We start from the raw sequence: 17,499 nt of genomic DNA on the forward strand, positions 1-17,499 counted from the left end.
GCTGGCATATTCTGTCCGTTCACAATTCACTTGTGGGAACATGGCTGCTCAACACCCGACAACAGAAAGCGTTGGCCAATATTCGAGAGATTGTTTGTAAGGACATAAGAGAAGTCGAGGGCAGAGGGCAGAGTCTTTTGCACGGCTCACTTTTAAAGTGGATACCTACTCAACTAAAGTGGAGTTTAAAGACAGCGGCCAATGTGCATGACCTGGAAACAGCATGAACTAAGCTGTAAAAGGAAATCAAAAAATTAAACAATCAATTGAAATTCTTTCCTGTAAATTAAACTTAATTTACTGAAAGTACCATGTATTGAGTAAGACTCAACCATTACTTCCATGGTAAATCGACCCAGCACTGGACAACAAGCTACACAGCAATGATCAATTAACTGATTTATGCAACTATTAAATCTAAAACTGGAATTACTAAATCAGAACCCAAATTGATCTAGTTTCTCCCGCTTCTATAAAGAACTGTACATCGCAGATTGTAAACCCACACCAAGCCAGACTAAGTCCTTTCTAAAAGAAGAAACCTCAAATTATTACAGTCGGTCACAAAGGTTACTTTAGGAAAGATGTGAACACAGCACTAATTGCACTTTTATAAAAACAAAGTTAAGGATGTCACCCAGTGTTCTCACTATCCCCCCCCCATCCTTGATAAACACAGATCTTAAACTGTTTTCCAAAATGTTGTCATCCAGTCTCGAGACTTACCCAAATTGGGCCACATGGACCAAAGCCGGTTTGTTACAAAGTGTTTATCCTGGGCCTCCAGAGTGGCGCAGTGGTCTAAGGCACTGCATTGCAGTGCTAGCTGTGCCACTAGAGATCCTGGTTAGAGTCCAGGCTCTGTTGCAGCCGGCCGCAACTAGGAGACCCATGAGGCAGCGCACAATTGGTCCAAAATCATCCGGGTTAGGGGAATGTTTAGCCGGCCGGAATGTCCCATTGCGCTCTAGCGACTCCTGTGGCAGGCCAGGCTCATGCACATTGACACTGTTTGAATGATGTATGAGTATAACAGAACTCATATGGCAGGCAAAAACCTGAGAAAAATCCAACCAGGAAGTGGGAAATCTGAAGTTTGTAGTTTTCAAAGTCATTGCCTATCGAATAAACAGTGTCTATGGGGTAATATTGCACTTCCCAAGGCTTCCACTAGATGTCAACAGTTTTAGAAAGTTGTTTCAGGCTTCTACTGTGAAGGGGGAGTGAATAAGAGCTGTTTGAGGCAGGGGTCTGGCAGAATGCCTTGAGCTAAGACTCCCGTGTGGCCGTGAGCGCGAACTCCGTTCCTTTTCATTTCTAAAGACAAAGGAATTGTCCGGTTGAAACATTATTGAAGATTAATGATAAAACATCCTAAAGATAGAAACATGTCAAGCGATGTATATAATCTACGAACTGTAATGGAACTTTATTGACTTTTCATCTGGACTTTGGGAATTTCGATTGGTGAACTAAATGTGCTAACAAAAAGGACAAAAATGACAAAGATGAACTTCAAACAAAACAAACATTTGTGGAACTGGGATTCCTGGGAGTGCATTCTGATGAAGATCAAAGGTAAGTGAATATTTATAACATAATTTCTGACTTTTACAGACTCCACAACATGGCGGGTATCTGTATGGCTTGTTTTTGTGGTTGAGCGCTGTACTCAGATTATTGCATGGTGTGCTTTTGCTGTAAAGCTTTTTTGAAATCTGACACAGCGGTTGCATTAACCTCATGAAACTCTGGGGGCAGTATTTCATTTTTGGATGAAAAACATTCCCGTTTTAAACAAGATATTTTGTCACGAAAAGATGCTCGACTCTGCATATAATTGACAGCTTTGGAAAGAAAACACTGACGTTTCCAAAACTGCAAAGATATTGTCTGTGAGTGCCACAGAACTAATGCTACAGGCGAAACCAAGATGAAATTTCATACAGGAAGGGAGCCAGATTTTTGAGGCGCTGTGTACTAATGTCTCCTTATATGGCTGTGAATGCGCAAGGAGAGAGCCTACACTTTGTCGTTTCCCCAAGGTGTTTGCAGCATTGTGACGTATTTGTAGGCATATCATTGGAAAATTGACCATAAGAGACTACATTTACCAGGTGTCCGCTGGGTGTCCTCCGTCGAAACTATTGCGCAATCTCCAGGTGCGCGCATTTTTCTATTTTGAACAGAGGAGAAACCAAACTGCCAGGAGTGACTTATCATCGAATAGATGTGAAAAACACCTTGAGGATTGATTCTAAACAACGTTTGCCATGTTTCTGTCGATATTATGGAGTTAATTTTGAAAAAAGTTTGCGTTATGACTGAATTTTCGGGTTTTTTTCTCAGCCAAACGTGAAGAACAAAACGGAGCGATTTCTCCTACACAAATAATATTTTTGGAAAAACTGAACATTTGCTATCTAACTGAGTCTCCTCATTGAAAACATCTGAAGTTCTTCAAAGGTAAATGATTTTAGTTGAATGCTTTTCTTGTTTTTGTGAAAATGTTGCACGCTGAATGCTAAGCTAAATGCTACGCTAGGTATCAATACTCTTACACAAATGCTTGTTTTGCTATGGTTGAATAGCATATTTTGAAAATCTGAGATGACAGTGTTGTTAACAAAAGGCTAAGCTTGAGAGCTAGCATATTTATTTCATTTTATTTGCGATTTTCATGAATAGTTAACGTTGCGTTATGGTAATGAGCTTGAGGCTATAAATAGGATCCCGGATCCGGGTTTGCTCGTCGCAACTGGTTAAGGAGAAGTAGATCTTTAATTCTATGCATAACACTTGTATCTTTCATCAAAGTTTATGATGAGTATTTCTGTAAATTGATGTGGCCCTCTGCAAATTCACCGAATGTTTGAGGCACAACATTACTAACATAACGCGCCAATGTAAACAGATTTTTGGATATAAATATGAACTTTATCAAACAAAACATACATGTATTGTGTAACATGAAGTCCAATGAGTGCCATCTGATAAAGATCAAAGGTTAGTGATTCATTTTCTCTATTTCTGCTTTTTGTGACTCCTCTCTTTGGCTGGAAAATGGCTGTATGTTTTGTGACTAGGCGCTGACCTAACACAATTGTATGGTGTGCTTTCGCTGTAAAGTTAAATATAAAAAAAATATATATTTGAATTTCACTCTGCCATTTCAGTGGAGCGGAACCCTAGCCATAAAAGGTTAAGATGTATTTGGTATATACTCCAAAATTAAACAAATTAGAGTAAAATTTCTATCCAAGAGATTGGGAGAGCCCCAAGCGATGTTGTTGGTTCATTGATTGTAAAGGCCGGCTTAAAGTTAGCCTACAATTATAGTGAATTTGTATTTGAATAAACCTACTAATAGTGCACTTTTCATAATGAATTGGATGACATTACCTTTAGCTATACAGAATCTCCCCACCATGCGTTACCATCTCCTATATTCCATACTCAAGCTCGCAAAGGGGCTGTCAACAATTCCCGAACAGATTTCACTTGGTTTCCCAAATTAAGTATTGGGTAGCTGTAGGAACAGGGTTGGAGAGTCCATGGCATTCAGCGATTGGGCGGAATATCAACATGCTCCGCTATAAACCCAAAGTAGAAACATATCCTTTCTATTTTATTCAGCTAAGTAAAATTATATTCTTCTTGTAGATTTTACTTTTTTATATTCCAAAGGAGCACATTTCAGGGGCTTCTATGCAGCTTGTACATGTGTAGGCCTGGAGATATTGAACATGATTATTGTTAATTAATGGTCAATTACTGTGAGACCGGTCAACTTTTGCATGACAATAGCCGGTTGACAAAATGTCATGACCGCCACAACCCTACGCCTGGCACCTACTACCATACCCCGTTCAAAGGCACTTAAATATTTTGTCTTGCCCATTCACACTGAATGGCACACATACACAATCCATGTCTCAAGGCATAAAAATATATTTAACCTGTCTCCTCCCGTTCACGCACACTGATTGAAGTGGATTAAACAAGTGACATCAATAAGGGATCACACCTTTCGCCTGAATCCACCTCTATGTAATGGAAAGAGCAGGTGTCCTTAATTATTTTTTACAAATATTCAGTGAATGGCAAGGTAAACAATTCAAGATAAAATTAACTAATTTACAAAGAAAGACATAGGACTATCCATACCAAACTTTAAAATTGCATATCCAGGCACTAGCATGTCACCATATCCTTAATTGGTTTAGGCACGACTCGTCTGCCCCCTGGCTGAGTACAGCGAGAAATATGGTGTCACCTATCTCCCTGGAAAAAGGTATTCACTGATATAGCCATTCAACAATGTAAACTACGCTTTGGTCAGATTTTCTCACACAATTTCTATGTGGCGCAAAATTAAAAAACAACGTGGCACTCCCATTTCCCAATAATGCCTTGCAAACCCTTACTATCTTGGGACAGTAATGGTTTTGTTAAAATTCTAATATATTAAAGATATATACACAGCAAAAGGAAACTCATTTTTCTATACGTACAACATAGATCCTATGGTGTCACTTGGGAAACTGAACTACCGAACCATTCAATGATGGGATTTAAGAATAAATTATCTGTGCTCACGAAAGGAATGCTCTCTATAATACACTGCTCAAAAAAATAAAAAGGGAACACTAAAATAACATCCTAGATCTGAATGAATGAAATATTCTTATTAAATACTTTTTTCTTTACATAGTTGAATGTGCTGACAACAAAAATCACACAAAAATGATCAATGGAAATCAAATTTATCAACCCATGGAGGTCTGGATTTGGAGTCACACTCAAAATTAAAGTGGAAAACCACACTACAGGCTGATCCAACTTTGATGTAATGTCCTTAAAACAAGTCTAAATGAGGCTCAGTAGTGTGTGGCCTCCACGTGCCTGTATGACCTCCCGACAACGCCTGGGCATGCTCCTGATGAGGTGGCAGATGGTCTCCTGAGGGATCTCCTCCCAGACCTGGACTAAAGCATCCAACTCCTGGACAGTCTGTGGTGCAACTTGGCGTTGGTGGATGGAGCGAGACATGATGTCCCAGATGTGCTCAATTGGATTCAGGTCTGGGGAACGGGCAGGCCAGTCCATAGCATCAATGCCTTCCTCTTGCAGGAACTGCTGACACACTCCAGCCACATGAGGTCTAGCATTGTCTTGCATTAGGAGGAACCCAGGGCCAACCTCACCAGCATTTGGTCTCACACGGGGTCTGAGGATCTCATCTCGGTACCTAATGGCAGTCAGGCTACCTCTGGCGAGCACATGGAGGGCTGTGCGGCCCCCCAAAGAAATGCCACCCCACACCATGACTGACCAACCTCCAAACCGGTCATGCTGGAGGATGTTGCAGGCAGCAGAAAGTTCTCCATGGCGTCTCCAGACTCTGTCACATCTGTCGCATGTGCTCAGTGTGAACCTGCTTTCATCTGTGAAGAGCACAGGGCGCCAGTGGCGAATTTGCCAATCATGGCAAATGCCAAACGTCCTGCACGGTGTTGGGCTGTAAAGCACAACCCCCACCTGTGGACGTCGGGCCCTCATACCACCCTCATGGAGTCTCTGTTTCTGACCGTTTGAGCAGACACATGCACATTTGTGGCTTGCTGGAGGTCATTTTGCAGGGCTCTGGCAGTGCTCCTCCTGCTCCTCCTTGCACAAAGGCGGAGGTAGCGGTCCTGCTGCTGGGTTGTTGCCCTCCTATGGCCTCCTCCACGTCTACTGATGTACTGGCCTGTCTCCTGGTAGCGCCTCCATGCCCTGGCCACTACGCTGACAGACACAGCAAACCTTCTTGCCACAGCTCGCATTGATGTGCCATCCTGGATGAGCTGCACTACCTGAGCCACTTGTGTGGGTTGTAGACTCCGTCTCATGCTACCACTAGAGTGAAAGCACCGCCAGCATTCAAAAGTGACCAAAACATCAGCCAGGAAGCATAGGAACTGAGAAGTGGTCTGTGGTCATCACCTGCAGAGCCACTCCTTTATTGGGGGTATCTTGCTAATTGCCTATAATTTCCACCTGTCTATTCTATTTGTACAACCGCATGTGAAATTTATTGTCAATCAGTGTTGCTTCCTAAGTGGACAGTTTGATTTCACAGAAGTGTGATTGACTTGGAGTTACATTGTGTTGTTTAAGTGTTCCCTTTATTTTTTTTGAGCAGTGTATATAAACAACTTTTGGAACGCTCATATTCTAAGCTAGCCATAAAAAAAAGCATGGTCCACAGATCTAATTAAATCAGAACAACCTTTAACGGGAACAGAATGACCTGACCAGGGAAAAAATGACCTGGTTTGCAGTTCTTTGTATGCATTTCTTTGTTTTTGTACCTGTAATCCCCCCTCTGGAAAAAAAACTAAATTAAAAGCATTTGTTCGCCACAGTCTTACCAGGGCTTTGTTTCATTCCAGATCTTAGTTTCCTTCCATCTATGCTTGCCATCTGCTGTCATGACTAGAAGGTGGAATCAACATATCAGAACCTAGATGACTGGAGGAGCTATTAAATAATAGGCTACGCCTATCCAGATCTATCAGACACAAAAGGGGAGGGAGTGCCAGCGGCTGGTGTAACAGCCCTCTGGCAACGGTGTTTTGAGCCCAATTGCAGCCACCCTTCTGCCCCTACGATCTGTCCCTCCTTTACATTTCCAACTGTACTGTCAGAAATAATACAACCCCCCCCAAAAAGTACAATTTTGTTACGTTACAACCTTATTCTGAAATTGATTTTTCAGAAACAGCAGTGGGGTCAAACTACAGACCGCTGTTCCTACATTTGAACATAAAAATAGTTTTATCAAACAAAACTATGCTACATTTTCTCTCTGGGACCCTCAGGACGACAAATCAGAGCAAGATCGCTGAATGTATCAAACCATTTGATACCAGTGATATGTTGTGCACTCCTCAAACAATAACATGGTACTTTTACACTAATAGCTATTGTAAATTGGACACTGCAGTTAGATTAACAATTTAAGCTTTCTGTCCATATAAAGATAAATGTCTGTTCCGGAAAGTTATTCTAGTCACATTAGCAACAATCGTCCCCACAGAGATAAAAAAAATAAAATAAAATAAACTGTTTTACTAAGTATTCCAGACCATTTGCTATGAGACTCGAAATTGAGCTCAGGTGCATCCTGTTTCCATTGATCATCCTTGAGATGTTTCTACAACTTGGAGTGTACTTGTGGTAAATTCAATTGATTGGACATGATTTGGAAAGACACAGACCTGTCTATATAAGATTCCACAGTTGACAGTGCATGTCAGCGCAAAAACCAAGCCATGAGGTTCAAGGAATTGTCTGTAGAGTTGAGAGACAGGATTGTGTCGAGGCACAGATCTGGGGAAGGGTATCACAAAATGGCTGCAGCATTGAAGGTCCAAGGACACAGTGGCCTCCATCATTCTTAAATGGAAGAAGTTTGGAAACACCAGGACCCTTTTTAGAGCTGGCCGCCTGGCCAAACTGAGAAATCAGGGGAGAAGGGCCCTGGTCAGGGAGGTGACCAAGAACCCAATGGTCACTCTGACAGAGTTCAGAGTGATGGTTGTCCTTCTGGATGGTTCTCCCATCTCCGCAGCACTACACCAAATCAGGCCTATATGGTAGAGCAGCAAGACGGAAGCCATTTCTCATTTAAAAAAGCACATGAAGGCACACAATGACACAGTAGTCCAAGGCACTGCATAGCAGTGTTGAGGAGTCACTACAGCCTGGGGTTCGATTAATAAAGGTAAAAGCACATTACAGCCCACTAGGAGTTTGCCAAAAGGCACCTAAAGGACTGACCATGAGAAACTAAATTCCCTGGTCTGATGAAACCAAGACAGAACTCCTTGGCCAAAATGCCAAGCGTCACGTCTGGAGGAAACCTGGCACCATCCCTACGGTGAAGAACGATGTGTGGGAATTCTGTGGGAGTGTTCTCAACGGCAGGGACTGGAAGACGAGTCAGGATCGAGGGAAAGATGAACAGAACAAAGTACAGAGCGATCCTTGACGAAAACCTGCTCCAGAGCGCTCAAGACCTCAGACCGGGGCAAAGGTTCACCTTCCAACAGGACAACAACCCTAAGCACACAGCCAAGACAAGAGAGTGGCCTTGGGATAAGTCACCGAATGTCCTTGAGTGGCTCAGCCAGAGCCCGGACTTAAACCCGATCTAACATCTCTGGAGAGACCTGAAAAAAGCTGTGCAGCGAAGCTCCCCATCCAACCTGACAGAGCTTGAGACAATCTGCAGAGAAGAATGGGAGAAACTCCCCAAATACAGATGAGCCAAACATACAGCGTCATACCCACTAGAGGCTGTAATCACTGCCAAAGGTGCTTCAAAGAACTGAGTAAAGGGTCTCAACACTTGTGATATTTCCTTTTTGTTTTTTTATACATTTACAAAATTTCTAAAAACCTGTTTTTGCTTTGTCATTATGGGTACTGTGTGTAGATTGATGAGGGAAAACTATTTAATCAATTTTAGAATAACAAAATATGAAAAAAGTCAAGGGGTCTGAATACTTTCCGAATGCACTGTGTGTGTGTGATATAATCACACAAAAAAAAGAACGGTCCTCACTGTTAACTGCGTTTATTTTCAGCAAACTTAACGTGTAAATATTTGTATGAACATAAAAATTGAGACAAACTGAACTAATTCCACAGACATGTGACTAACATAAATTGAATAATCTGTCACTGAACAAAGGGGGAGGGGGGTAAAAATCAAAAGTTAGTCAGTATCTGGTGTGGCCAGCTGCATGAAGTACTGCAGTGCATCTCCTCATGGACTGCACCAGATTTGCCAGTTATTGCTGTGAGAGGTTAACCCACTCTTCCACCAAGGCACGTGCAAGTTCCCAGACATTTCTGGGGGGGGGAATGGCCCTAGCCCTCACCCTTTGATCCAACAGGTCCCAGACGTGCTCAATGGGATTGAGAGCAGGGCTCTTTGCTGGCCATGGCAGAACACTGACATTCCTGTTTTGCAGGAAATCCCACAAAGAACAAGCAGTATGGCTGGTGGAATTGTCATGCTGGAGGGTCATGTCAGGATGAGCCTGCAGGAAGGGTACCACATGAGGGAGGAGGATGTCTTCCCTGTAACGCACAGCGTTGATTGCCTGCAATGACAAAAAGCTAAGTCCGATGATGCTGTGACACCGCCCCAGACCAGTACGGACCCTCCACCTCCAAAAATCGATCCCGCTCCAGAGTACAGGCCTCGGTGTAACGCTCATTCCTTCGACGATAAACTTAAATCCGACCATCACCCCTGGTGAGAAGACAGTGAAGAGCACTTTTTACCAGTCCTGTCTGGTCCAGTGAAGGTGGGTTTGTGCCCATAGGCAACATTGTTGCCTGTGATCTCTGGTGAGGACCTGCCTTTCAACAGGCGTACAAGCCCTAAGTCCAGCCTCTCTCACCCGATTGCGGACAGTCCGAGCACTGATGGAGGGATTGTGCGTTCCTGGTGTAACTTCGGCAGTTGTAGTAACACGTGGTCTGCCACTGCTAGGACGATCAGCTTCCTGTAGCGCTGTCTTAGGCATCTCACAGTACGGACATTGCAATTTATTTCCCTGGCCACATCTGCAGTCCTCATGCCCCCTTGCAGCATGCCTATAGCACGTTCACGCAGATGAGTAGGGATCCTGGGCATCTTTAATTTGGTGTTTTTCAGAGTCAGTAGAAAGGCCTCTTCAATGTCCTAAGTGTTCATAACTGTGACCTTAATTGCCTACCGTCTGTAAGCTCTTAGTGTCTTCATGACCGTTCCACAGGTGCATGTTCACTAATTGTTTATGTTCATTGAGGTTCATTGAGCAAGCATGGAAAACAGTGTTTAAACCCTTTACAATGAAGAGCTGTGAAGTTTAGATTTTTACGAATTATCTTTGAAAGACAGGGTCCTGAAAAAGGGACGTTTCTACATATATACATAAAACAAAAAGGGGGAGCGAGGAAATACTGTCGTAGCGGATATTTATCTTTCTGTGCCTTCCACTATGACTGACCTAATGGGTAATGTTTTAGCTTTTTTTAAATGTATTTTTTTGAGCAACTTTCTGTAATTAACCGCAGTCCGGGACAGCCGCAGACCCATTTGACAAGGTTTGCGTCTGATTCTACACCCTCCTCCCAAAGTGTACACTTACACCCGTGCATGGATTTAACAATGGTGGAAACGTACTCCAGCCAATGCTTACATCAATAATATGCTTTAAAATCCATGCCGGGAAGCATGCAAGTCAACATTCTGGAAAAGAGTAGGAGAATTGGGACAGTTCGTCACCATGAGAAACACCTAACTGGATGGAGGCTGAACAAAGGCATTTCCCACACACACTACTTAAGAGAAACAGGGATGGACGTAGGGAAAGAAGGAGGAAGAGAGGAGAACCTGGAGGAGGACTGAGGGTCTATCACTCATTCCTACCTCCACTCCAGCCTGACGAAGCCTGTGCTTCTGTGACCAACTGGGCAACACAAAGCAGTGACGACAAAATAAGCGACACCGAAATAAGGTACCAAACAGTTTGAATAAAAGCCTTACTATGTAACCTCATCAATCAACTAATGCATTGGGTGTGTTGTATGGTTGCATGTATGGTTGCATGTATGGCTGCATGCCTTGGCCTTCACACTTCATTGCATGGATACCCAATAAGAGGGACCGATATGAGCTCAATTAACTAAACATCTATTTTTAAAAATAAAAAAAAGTAAACAAACAATACGAAACCCAAGGAACTTACCCATGTAGACCATTCCCTAGGCCTAGTCCGTGGGAGTTCTAGAATGCCAATTCAGAACATAGGCGTGAAAGCAAGACACACACACACACACACCTCTAAATTGGGGAAGTGTGGGGCAAGACAGGGACAAACCCAAGGAGTGGGGGAGCAGGATGGGTGAGCTCGTCGTGTAGGGTTACACCTGCACTTACCGTAGCAGTCTCCTGTGAATTCCTTCACAGGCCACAGCCACGGATAATGAGAAGCGGCTTAAAAGATTTGAGCATGAAAAGACTGATTACACATCGAAATGAGGGGCAAAAGGGAAAAAAAATACAAACATTTAAAATGTCAAACTGTGCTGGGTGGTTGGTGTAGATGGGGAGAAAAGGAAAAGACGGATGGCAGAGGTGAAGAAGCAGACAGAAGACAGAGGGACACAGGGTCATTCATATTCATTAGTGCACAATGCACACTGTAGCAAAACATTTTGCAATGTCAATTGTTTACTCCCAGATGCACTACTACGTGATTTAAATGGTTTCCGTTGCAAAACATCTTGCTACATTTAGCTACAATGTGCCTTAATGAATATGAGCTGTAGGGAGTCTAAACTGTCCCCAAGTTGTCCCTTTTCTTACTAAACCTCTGAGGAGCTACACATGACATATGTTTGTTTTGTTGTAAACTAGCGCTTTAAGGATAGGTTTCCCCTGAAACAGATTAAGCCTAGTCCTGCACTTAAAAGCATCCTCAATGGAGACTGGGTTTAATCTCTTCCAGGGAAACCAGTGAAAATTGGTAAGGAGGGCAGGGTGGCGTGGTTAGCACTCGTTACCTGCTGGTATGCACGCTTTGGGCTTCTTAGCTAACGTGGCATCGTTAGCTGCTATGGGCTCAGAGAAGGAGGCTGTCCTGGTAGATGCTGGGGTCTAAAAGAAGAGAGACAGTGATGAGAGGTAGATGTGGGCATCCTGAAAACAAATTCAGTTTATTTATATAGCCCTTCTTACTTACATCAGCTGATATCTCAAAGTGCTGTACAGAAACCCAGTCTAAAACCCCAAACAGCAAGCAATGCAGGTGTAGAACACAGTGGCTAGGAAAAACTCCCTAGAAAGGCCAAAACCTAGGAAGAAACCTAGAGCGGAACCAGGCCATGAGGGGTGGCCAGTCCTCTTCTGGCTGTGCCGGGTGGAGATTATAACAGAACATGGCCAAGATGTTCAACTGTTCATAAATGACCAGCATGGTCAAATAATAATAATCACAGTAGTTGTCGAGGGTGCAACAAGTCAGCACCTCAGGAGTAAATGTCAGTTGGCTTTTCATAGCCGATCATTGAGAGTATCTCTACCGCTCCTGCTGTCTATAGAGAGTTGAAAACAGCAGGTCTGGAACAGGTAGCACGTCCAGTGAACAGGTTCCATAGCAGCAGGCAGAACAGTTGAAACTGGAGCAGCAGCACGGCCAGGTGGACCGGAGACAGCAAGGAGTCATCATGCCAGGTAGTCCTGAGGCATGGTCCTAGGGCTCAGGTCCTCCGAGAGAGATATAAAATAATTCTAAATAAAATCAGTGTCACCAGAAAAACACCCCGACACAACCTACTCCATGCTTCACGGTGGGGACAACATATGCGGAGATCATCCGTTCACCTACTCTGCGTCTCCAAGACACGGAGGTTGGAACCAAAAATCTCAAATTTGGACCAAAGGACAGATTTCCACCGGTCTAAAGTCCATTGCTTGTGTTTCTTGGCCCAAGCAAGTCTCCTTCTTATTGGTGTCCTTTAGTAGTGGTTTCTTTGCAGCAATTTGACCATGAAGGCCTGATCCTCTGAACAGTTGATGTTGAGATGTGTCTGTTACTTGAACTCTGTGAAGCATTTATTTGGGCTGTTATTTCTGAGGCTGGTAACGCCAATGAACTTATCCTCTGCAGCAGAGGTAACTCTGGGTCTTCCTTTCCTGTGGCAGTCCTCATGAGAGCCAGTTATCATAGCGCTTGATGGTTTTTGCAACTTCACTTGAAGAAACTTTCATAGTTTCTTAAAATGTTCCAGAATGACTGACCATGTCTTAAAGTAATGGACTGTCGTTTCACTTTGCTTATTTTAGCTGTTCTTGCCATAATATGGACTTTATATGGCTCTTCTGTATACCACCCCTATCTTGTCACAACAACTGATTAGCTCAAAAACAAATGAGGAAATAAATTCCACAAATTAACTTTTAGCAAGGCACACCTGTTAATTTAAATGGATTTCAGGTGACTACCCCATGAAAGCTGGTTGTGAGAATGCAAAGCTGTCTTCAAGGCAAAGGGTGGCTACTTTGAAGAATGTATTTGTTTAACACTTCTTTGGTTACTACATGATTCCATGTGTTATTTCATAGTGTTGATGTCTTCACTATTATTCCACAAAGTAGAAAAGTGTAAATCAACAAAAACCCTTGATTAGCTGGCTGACTGGCTGGAATACATACATACGTGCGTGCACTCCACTCCACGACCAAAAAAATACATATTGGTAGAGCGAAAAGCTATCGACTGAAAAATCGACCTGTCGACCAATTGGGGTCAGCTCTACATTGAACAAAACGTACAGCGGAGTTGGTGCTGGAGTTGAGCAGGAAGTTGGCTGTGTGGGCGGCTACTGGAGGCTGGTTGGGGATTGGCTGGTTGCCCAGCGCCATGCCGACAATGGCCGTCATGTGGGTCTCTGTGCCGAAAACATAGATGGGGATACCGGTGGTCTTACCTATGGGAAAAAAAATGGACATGGTTAACAAATATTTTGATTATCCTGAACAACTGTACAATAAAAAAGGAAACCTATTGATCAAATCTCCAGGTGTGAATTTCCCAAAAACAGAAATCGTTTTCATTGTCTACCAATGGACTCAATTATCTTTAGTGCCAAAGATGGTCTTTATGTTTTAGTACACCCAGCAAACCTGGAACATTAGGCAAGTTTCACATATGTTTTTATTTATTTTTACTATTTTCTACATTGTAGAATAATAGTGAAGACATCAACACTATGAAATAACACATATCATGTGGTAATCATGTAGTAACCAAAAAAAAGTGTTAAAACAAATACATTCTTCAAAGTAGCCACCCTTTGCCTTGACAGCTTTGCACACTCTTGGCATTCTCTCCACCAGCTCCATGAGCTAGTCACCTGGAATGCATTTCAATTAACAGGTGTGCCTTGTTAAAAGTTAATATTTTAATTGCTTTCCTTCGTAACCTCTCTGGGGTAGGGGGCAGTATTTTGAAGTTTGGATGACAAACGTGCCCAAAGTAAACTGCCTATTACCCAGGCCTAGAAGCTAGGATATGCATGGTAGTATTGGATAAAACACTAACGTTTCTAAAACAGTTAAAATAATGTCTGTGAGTATAACAGAACTGATATGGCAGGCAAAACCCAGAGGACCAACCATCCAAGAAAAATAAAAAATTCAGCCTACCACTGTTTCCAATGGTTGTCATGTTTATGAGGCGAAAATCTCCCAGATTCCAGTTCATAGGGCTTCCACTAGATGTCAACACTCTTCAGAAAGAGTTTCAGGCTTGTTTTTGGAAAAATTAGCTAGAATTCGTTTTTCTAAGTGGTTCCCATTTTGGCTGTAGTGATGTCATGCGTGGGGATGAGAGCGCGTTCTTTGTTGTTAATCTCCGGTAAAGACAATAACGATTCTCCGTCTTAAATGTTATTGTTTTTTTACGTATTGGGGTAGCTGAGTTTGATTATAAACGTTGTTTGACTTGGAGGAGTTTATTGGAAACGTTTGGGATTCATTTTGTATGCATTTTGGAGGGAAACCAGTTAAACTGAGTTTTTGGGGATATAAAGAAGAACATTACCGAACAAAAGGACCATCTGTGATGTAGCTGGGACTTTTTGCCAACAGAAGATCTTCAAATGTAAGGCATTTATTATATGGCTATTTCTGACTTTCGTTGCGCACCTGCCTGGTTGAAATATGTTTTTTATGCTTTTGTATGCTTTTGTCTGTCCTCAGATAGTCGCATGGTGTGCTTTCACCGTAAAGCCTTTTTGAAATCTGACACAGCGGCTGGATTAACAAGAAGTTACGCTTTAATTTGATGTATGACACTTGTATTTTCATGAACGTTAAATATTTATATTTCTGTCATTTGAATTTCGCACTCTGCAATTTCACCGGATGTTGGCCAGGTGGGACAACTCAAATCCAATCATTTGAGTTGTGACAAGGTGAGGGGGTATACAGAAGTTAGCCCTATTTAGTAAAATACCAAATTCCATATTAATGGTAAGAACAGCTCAAAAAGGCAAAGAGAAATGACAGTCCATTACTTTAAGACATGAATGTCAGTCAATACGGAACATCAAGAACTTTGAACGTTTCTTCAATTGCAGTCGCAAAAACCATTGAGCGCCATGATGAAACTGGCTCTCATGAGGACCGGCACAGGAATGCTGAAGGGGATAAGTTAATCAGTTACCAGCCTCAGAAATTGCAGGCCAAATAAATGCTTCAGAGTTCAACAGGCTAATCTCAAATGTTCAGAGGAGACTGCGTGAATCAGGCCTTCATGATCAAATTGCTGCAAAGAAACCACTACTAACGGACACCAATAATAATAATAAGAGACTTGCTTGGGCCAAGAAACACGAGGAATGGACATTAGACCGGTGGAAACCTGTCTTTTGTTCTGATGTCCAAATGTGAGAATTTTGGTTCCAACCGCCAGGTCTTTGGGAGACGCAGAGTAGGTGAACAGATCTCTGCATGTGTGGTTCCCACCATGAAGCATGGAGGTGGTGGTGTGACGGTGCTTTTCTGGTGACACTGATTTAATTAGAATTCAAGGCACACTTAACCAGTATTGCTACCGCAGCATTCTGCAGCAATACGCCATGCCATCTGGTTTGCACTTTGTCCCACTATCAGTTGTTTTTCAACAGGACAATGACGCAACACACCTCCAGGCTGTGTAAGGGCTATTTGACCAAGAAGGTTTGTGATGAAGTGCTGCATCAGATGACCTGGCCTCAACAATCCCCCGACCTCAACCCAATGAAATGGTTTGGGATGAGTTGGACCGCAGAGTGAAGGAAAAGCAGCCAACGTTTGCTCAGCATATGTGGGAATCCCTTCAGGACTGTTGGAAAAGCATTCCAGGTAACTCTAGTGTAACTTGGAAAGTACAGTGGGGCAAAAAAAGGATTTAGTCAGCCACCAATTGTGCAAGTTCTGCCACTTAAAAAGACGAGGCCTGTAATTTTCATCATAGGTACACTTCAACTATGACAGACAAAATGAGGAAAAAAAAATCCAGAAAATCACATTGTAGGATTTTTAATGAATATATTTGCAAATTATGGTGGAAAATAAGTATTTGGTCACCTACAAACAAGGAAGATTTCTGGCTCTCACAGACCTGTAACTTCTTCTTTAAGAGGCTCCTCTGTCCTCCACTCGTTACCTGTATTAATGGCACCTGTTTGAACTTGTTATCAGTATAAAATACCGGTCCACAACCTCAGTCACACTCCAAACTCCACTATGGCCAAGACCAAAGAGCGGTCAACGGACACCAGAAACAAAATTGTAGACCTGCACCAGGCTGGGAAGACAATAGGTAAGCAGCTTGGTTTGAAGAAATCAACTGTGGGAGCAATTATTAGGAAATGGACCACTGATAATCTCCCTCGATCTGGGGCTCCACGCAAGATCTCACCCCGTGGGGTCAAAATTATCACAAGAAAAGAAAAATCCCAGAACCACACGTGGGGACCTAGTGAATGACCTGCAGAGAGCTGGGACCAAAGTAACAAAGCCTACCATCACTAACACACTACGCCGCCAGGGACTCAAATCCCGCAGTGCCAGTACATGTCCAGGCCCGTCTGAAGTTTGCTAGAGAGCATTTGGATGATCCAGAAGAAGATTGGGAGAATGTCATATGGTCAGATGAAACCAAAATATAACTTTTTGGTAAAAACTCAACTCGTCGTGTTTGGAGGACAAGGAATGCTGAGTTGCATCCAAAGAACACCATACCTACTGTGAAGCATGGGGGTGGAAACATCATGCTTTGGGGCTGTTTTTCTGCAAAGGGACCAGGACAACTAATCCGTGTAAGGGAAAGAATGAATGGGGCCATGTATCGTGAGATTTTGAGTGAAAACCTCCTTCCACCAGCAAGGGCATTGAAGATTAAACGTGGCTGGGTCTTTCAGCATGACAATGATCCCCAACACACTGCCCGGGCAACGAAGGAGCGGCTTCGTAAGAAGCATTTCAAGTTCCTGGAGTGGCCTAGCCAGTCTCCAGATCTCAACCCCATAGAAAATCTTTGGAGGGAGTTGAAAGTCCGTGTTGCCCAGCAACATCCCCAAAACATCACTGCTCTAGAGGAGATCTTCATGGAGGAATGGGCCAAAATACCAGCAACAGTGTGTGAAAACCTTGTGAAGACTTACAGAAAACGTTTGACCTCTGTCATTGCCAACAAAGAGTATATAACAAAGTATTGAGATAAACTTTTGTTATTGACCAAATACTTATTTTCCACCATAATTGGCAAATAAATTCATAAAAAATCCTACAATGAGATTGTCTGGATTTTTTTCCCTCATTTTGTCTGTCATAGTTGAAGTGTACCTATGATGAAAATTACAAGCCTCTCATCTTTTTAAGTGGGAGAACTTGCACAATTGGTG

At 42.8% G+C, this 17,499-nt stretch overlaps 1 protein-coding gene across 13 annotated transcripts in view; it reads right to left on the reverse strand.

Moving 5' to 3' along the window:
- Positions 1-17,499, reverse strand: part of LOC110498770 (ATP-citrate synthase) — a 133,400-nt gene that overhangs the window by 79,495 nt on the left and 36,406 nt on the right. For all 13 annotated transcript variants that reach the window (XM_036955912.2, XM_090212614.1, XM_036955913.2 and 10 more), the window contains 2 exons: positions 13,382-13,536; positions 11,611-11,704 (listed from right to left, as the gene is read on the reverse strand). In XM_036955912.2, coding sequence (XP_036811807.2) covers positions 11,611-11,704; positions 13,382-13,536 — 249 coding nt within the window. The remainder of the gene's footprint in view (positions 1-11,610; positions 11,705-13,381; positions 13,537-17,499) is intronic.

Source organism: Oncorhynchus mykiss, chromosome 20, assembly GCF_057628025.1.
Source record: "Oncorhynchus mykiss isolate SJ-2025 chromosome 20, ASM5762802v1, whole genome shotgun sequence".
Taxonomy (NCBI): domain Eukaryota; kingdom Metazoa; phylum Chordata; class Actinopteri; order Salmoniformes; family Salmonidae; genus Oncorhynchus; species Oncorhynchus mykiss.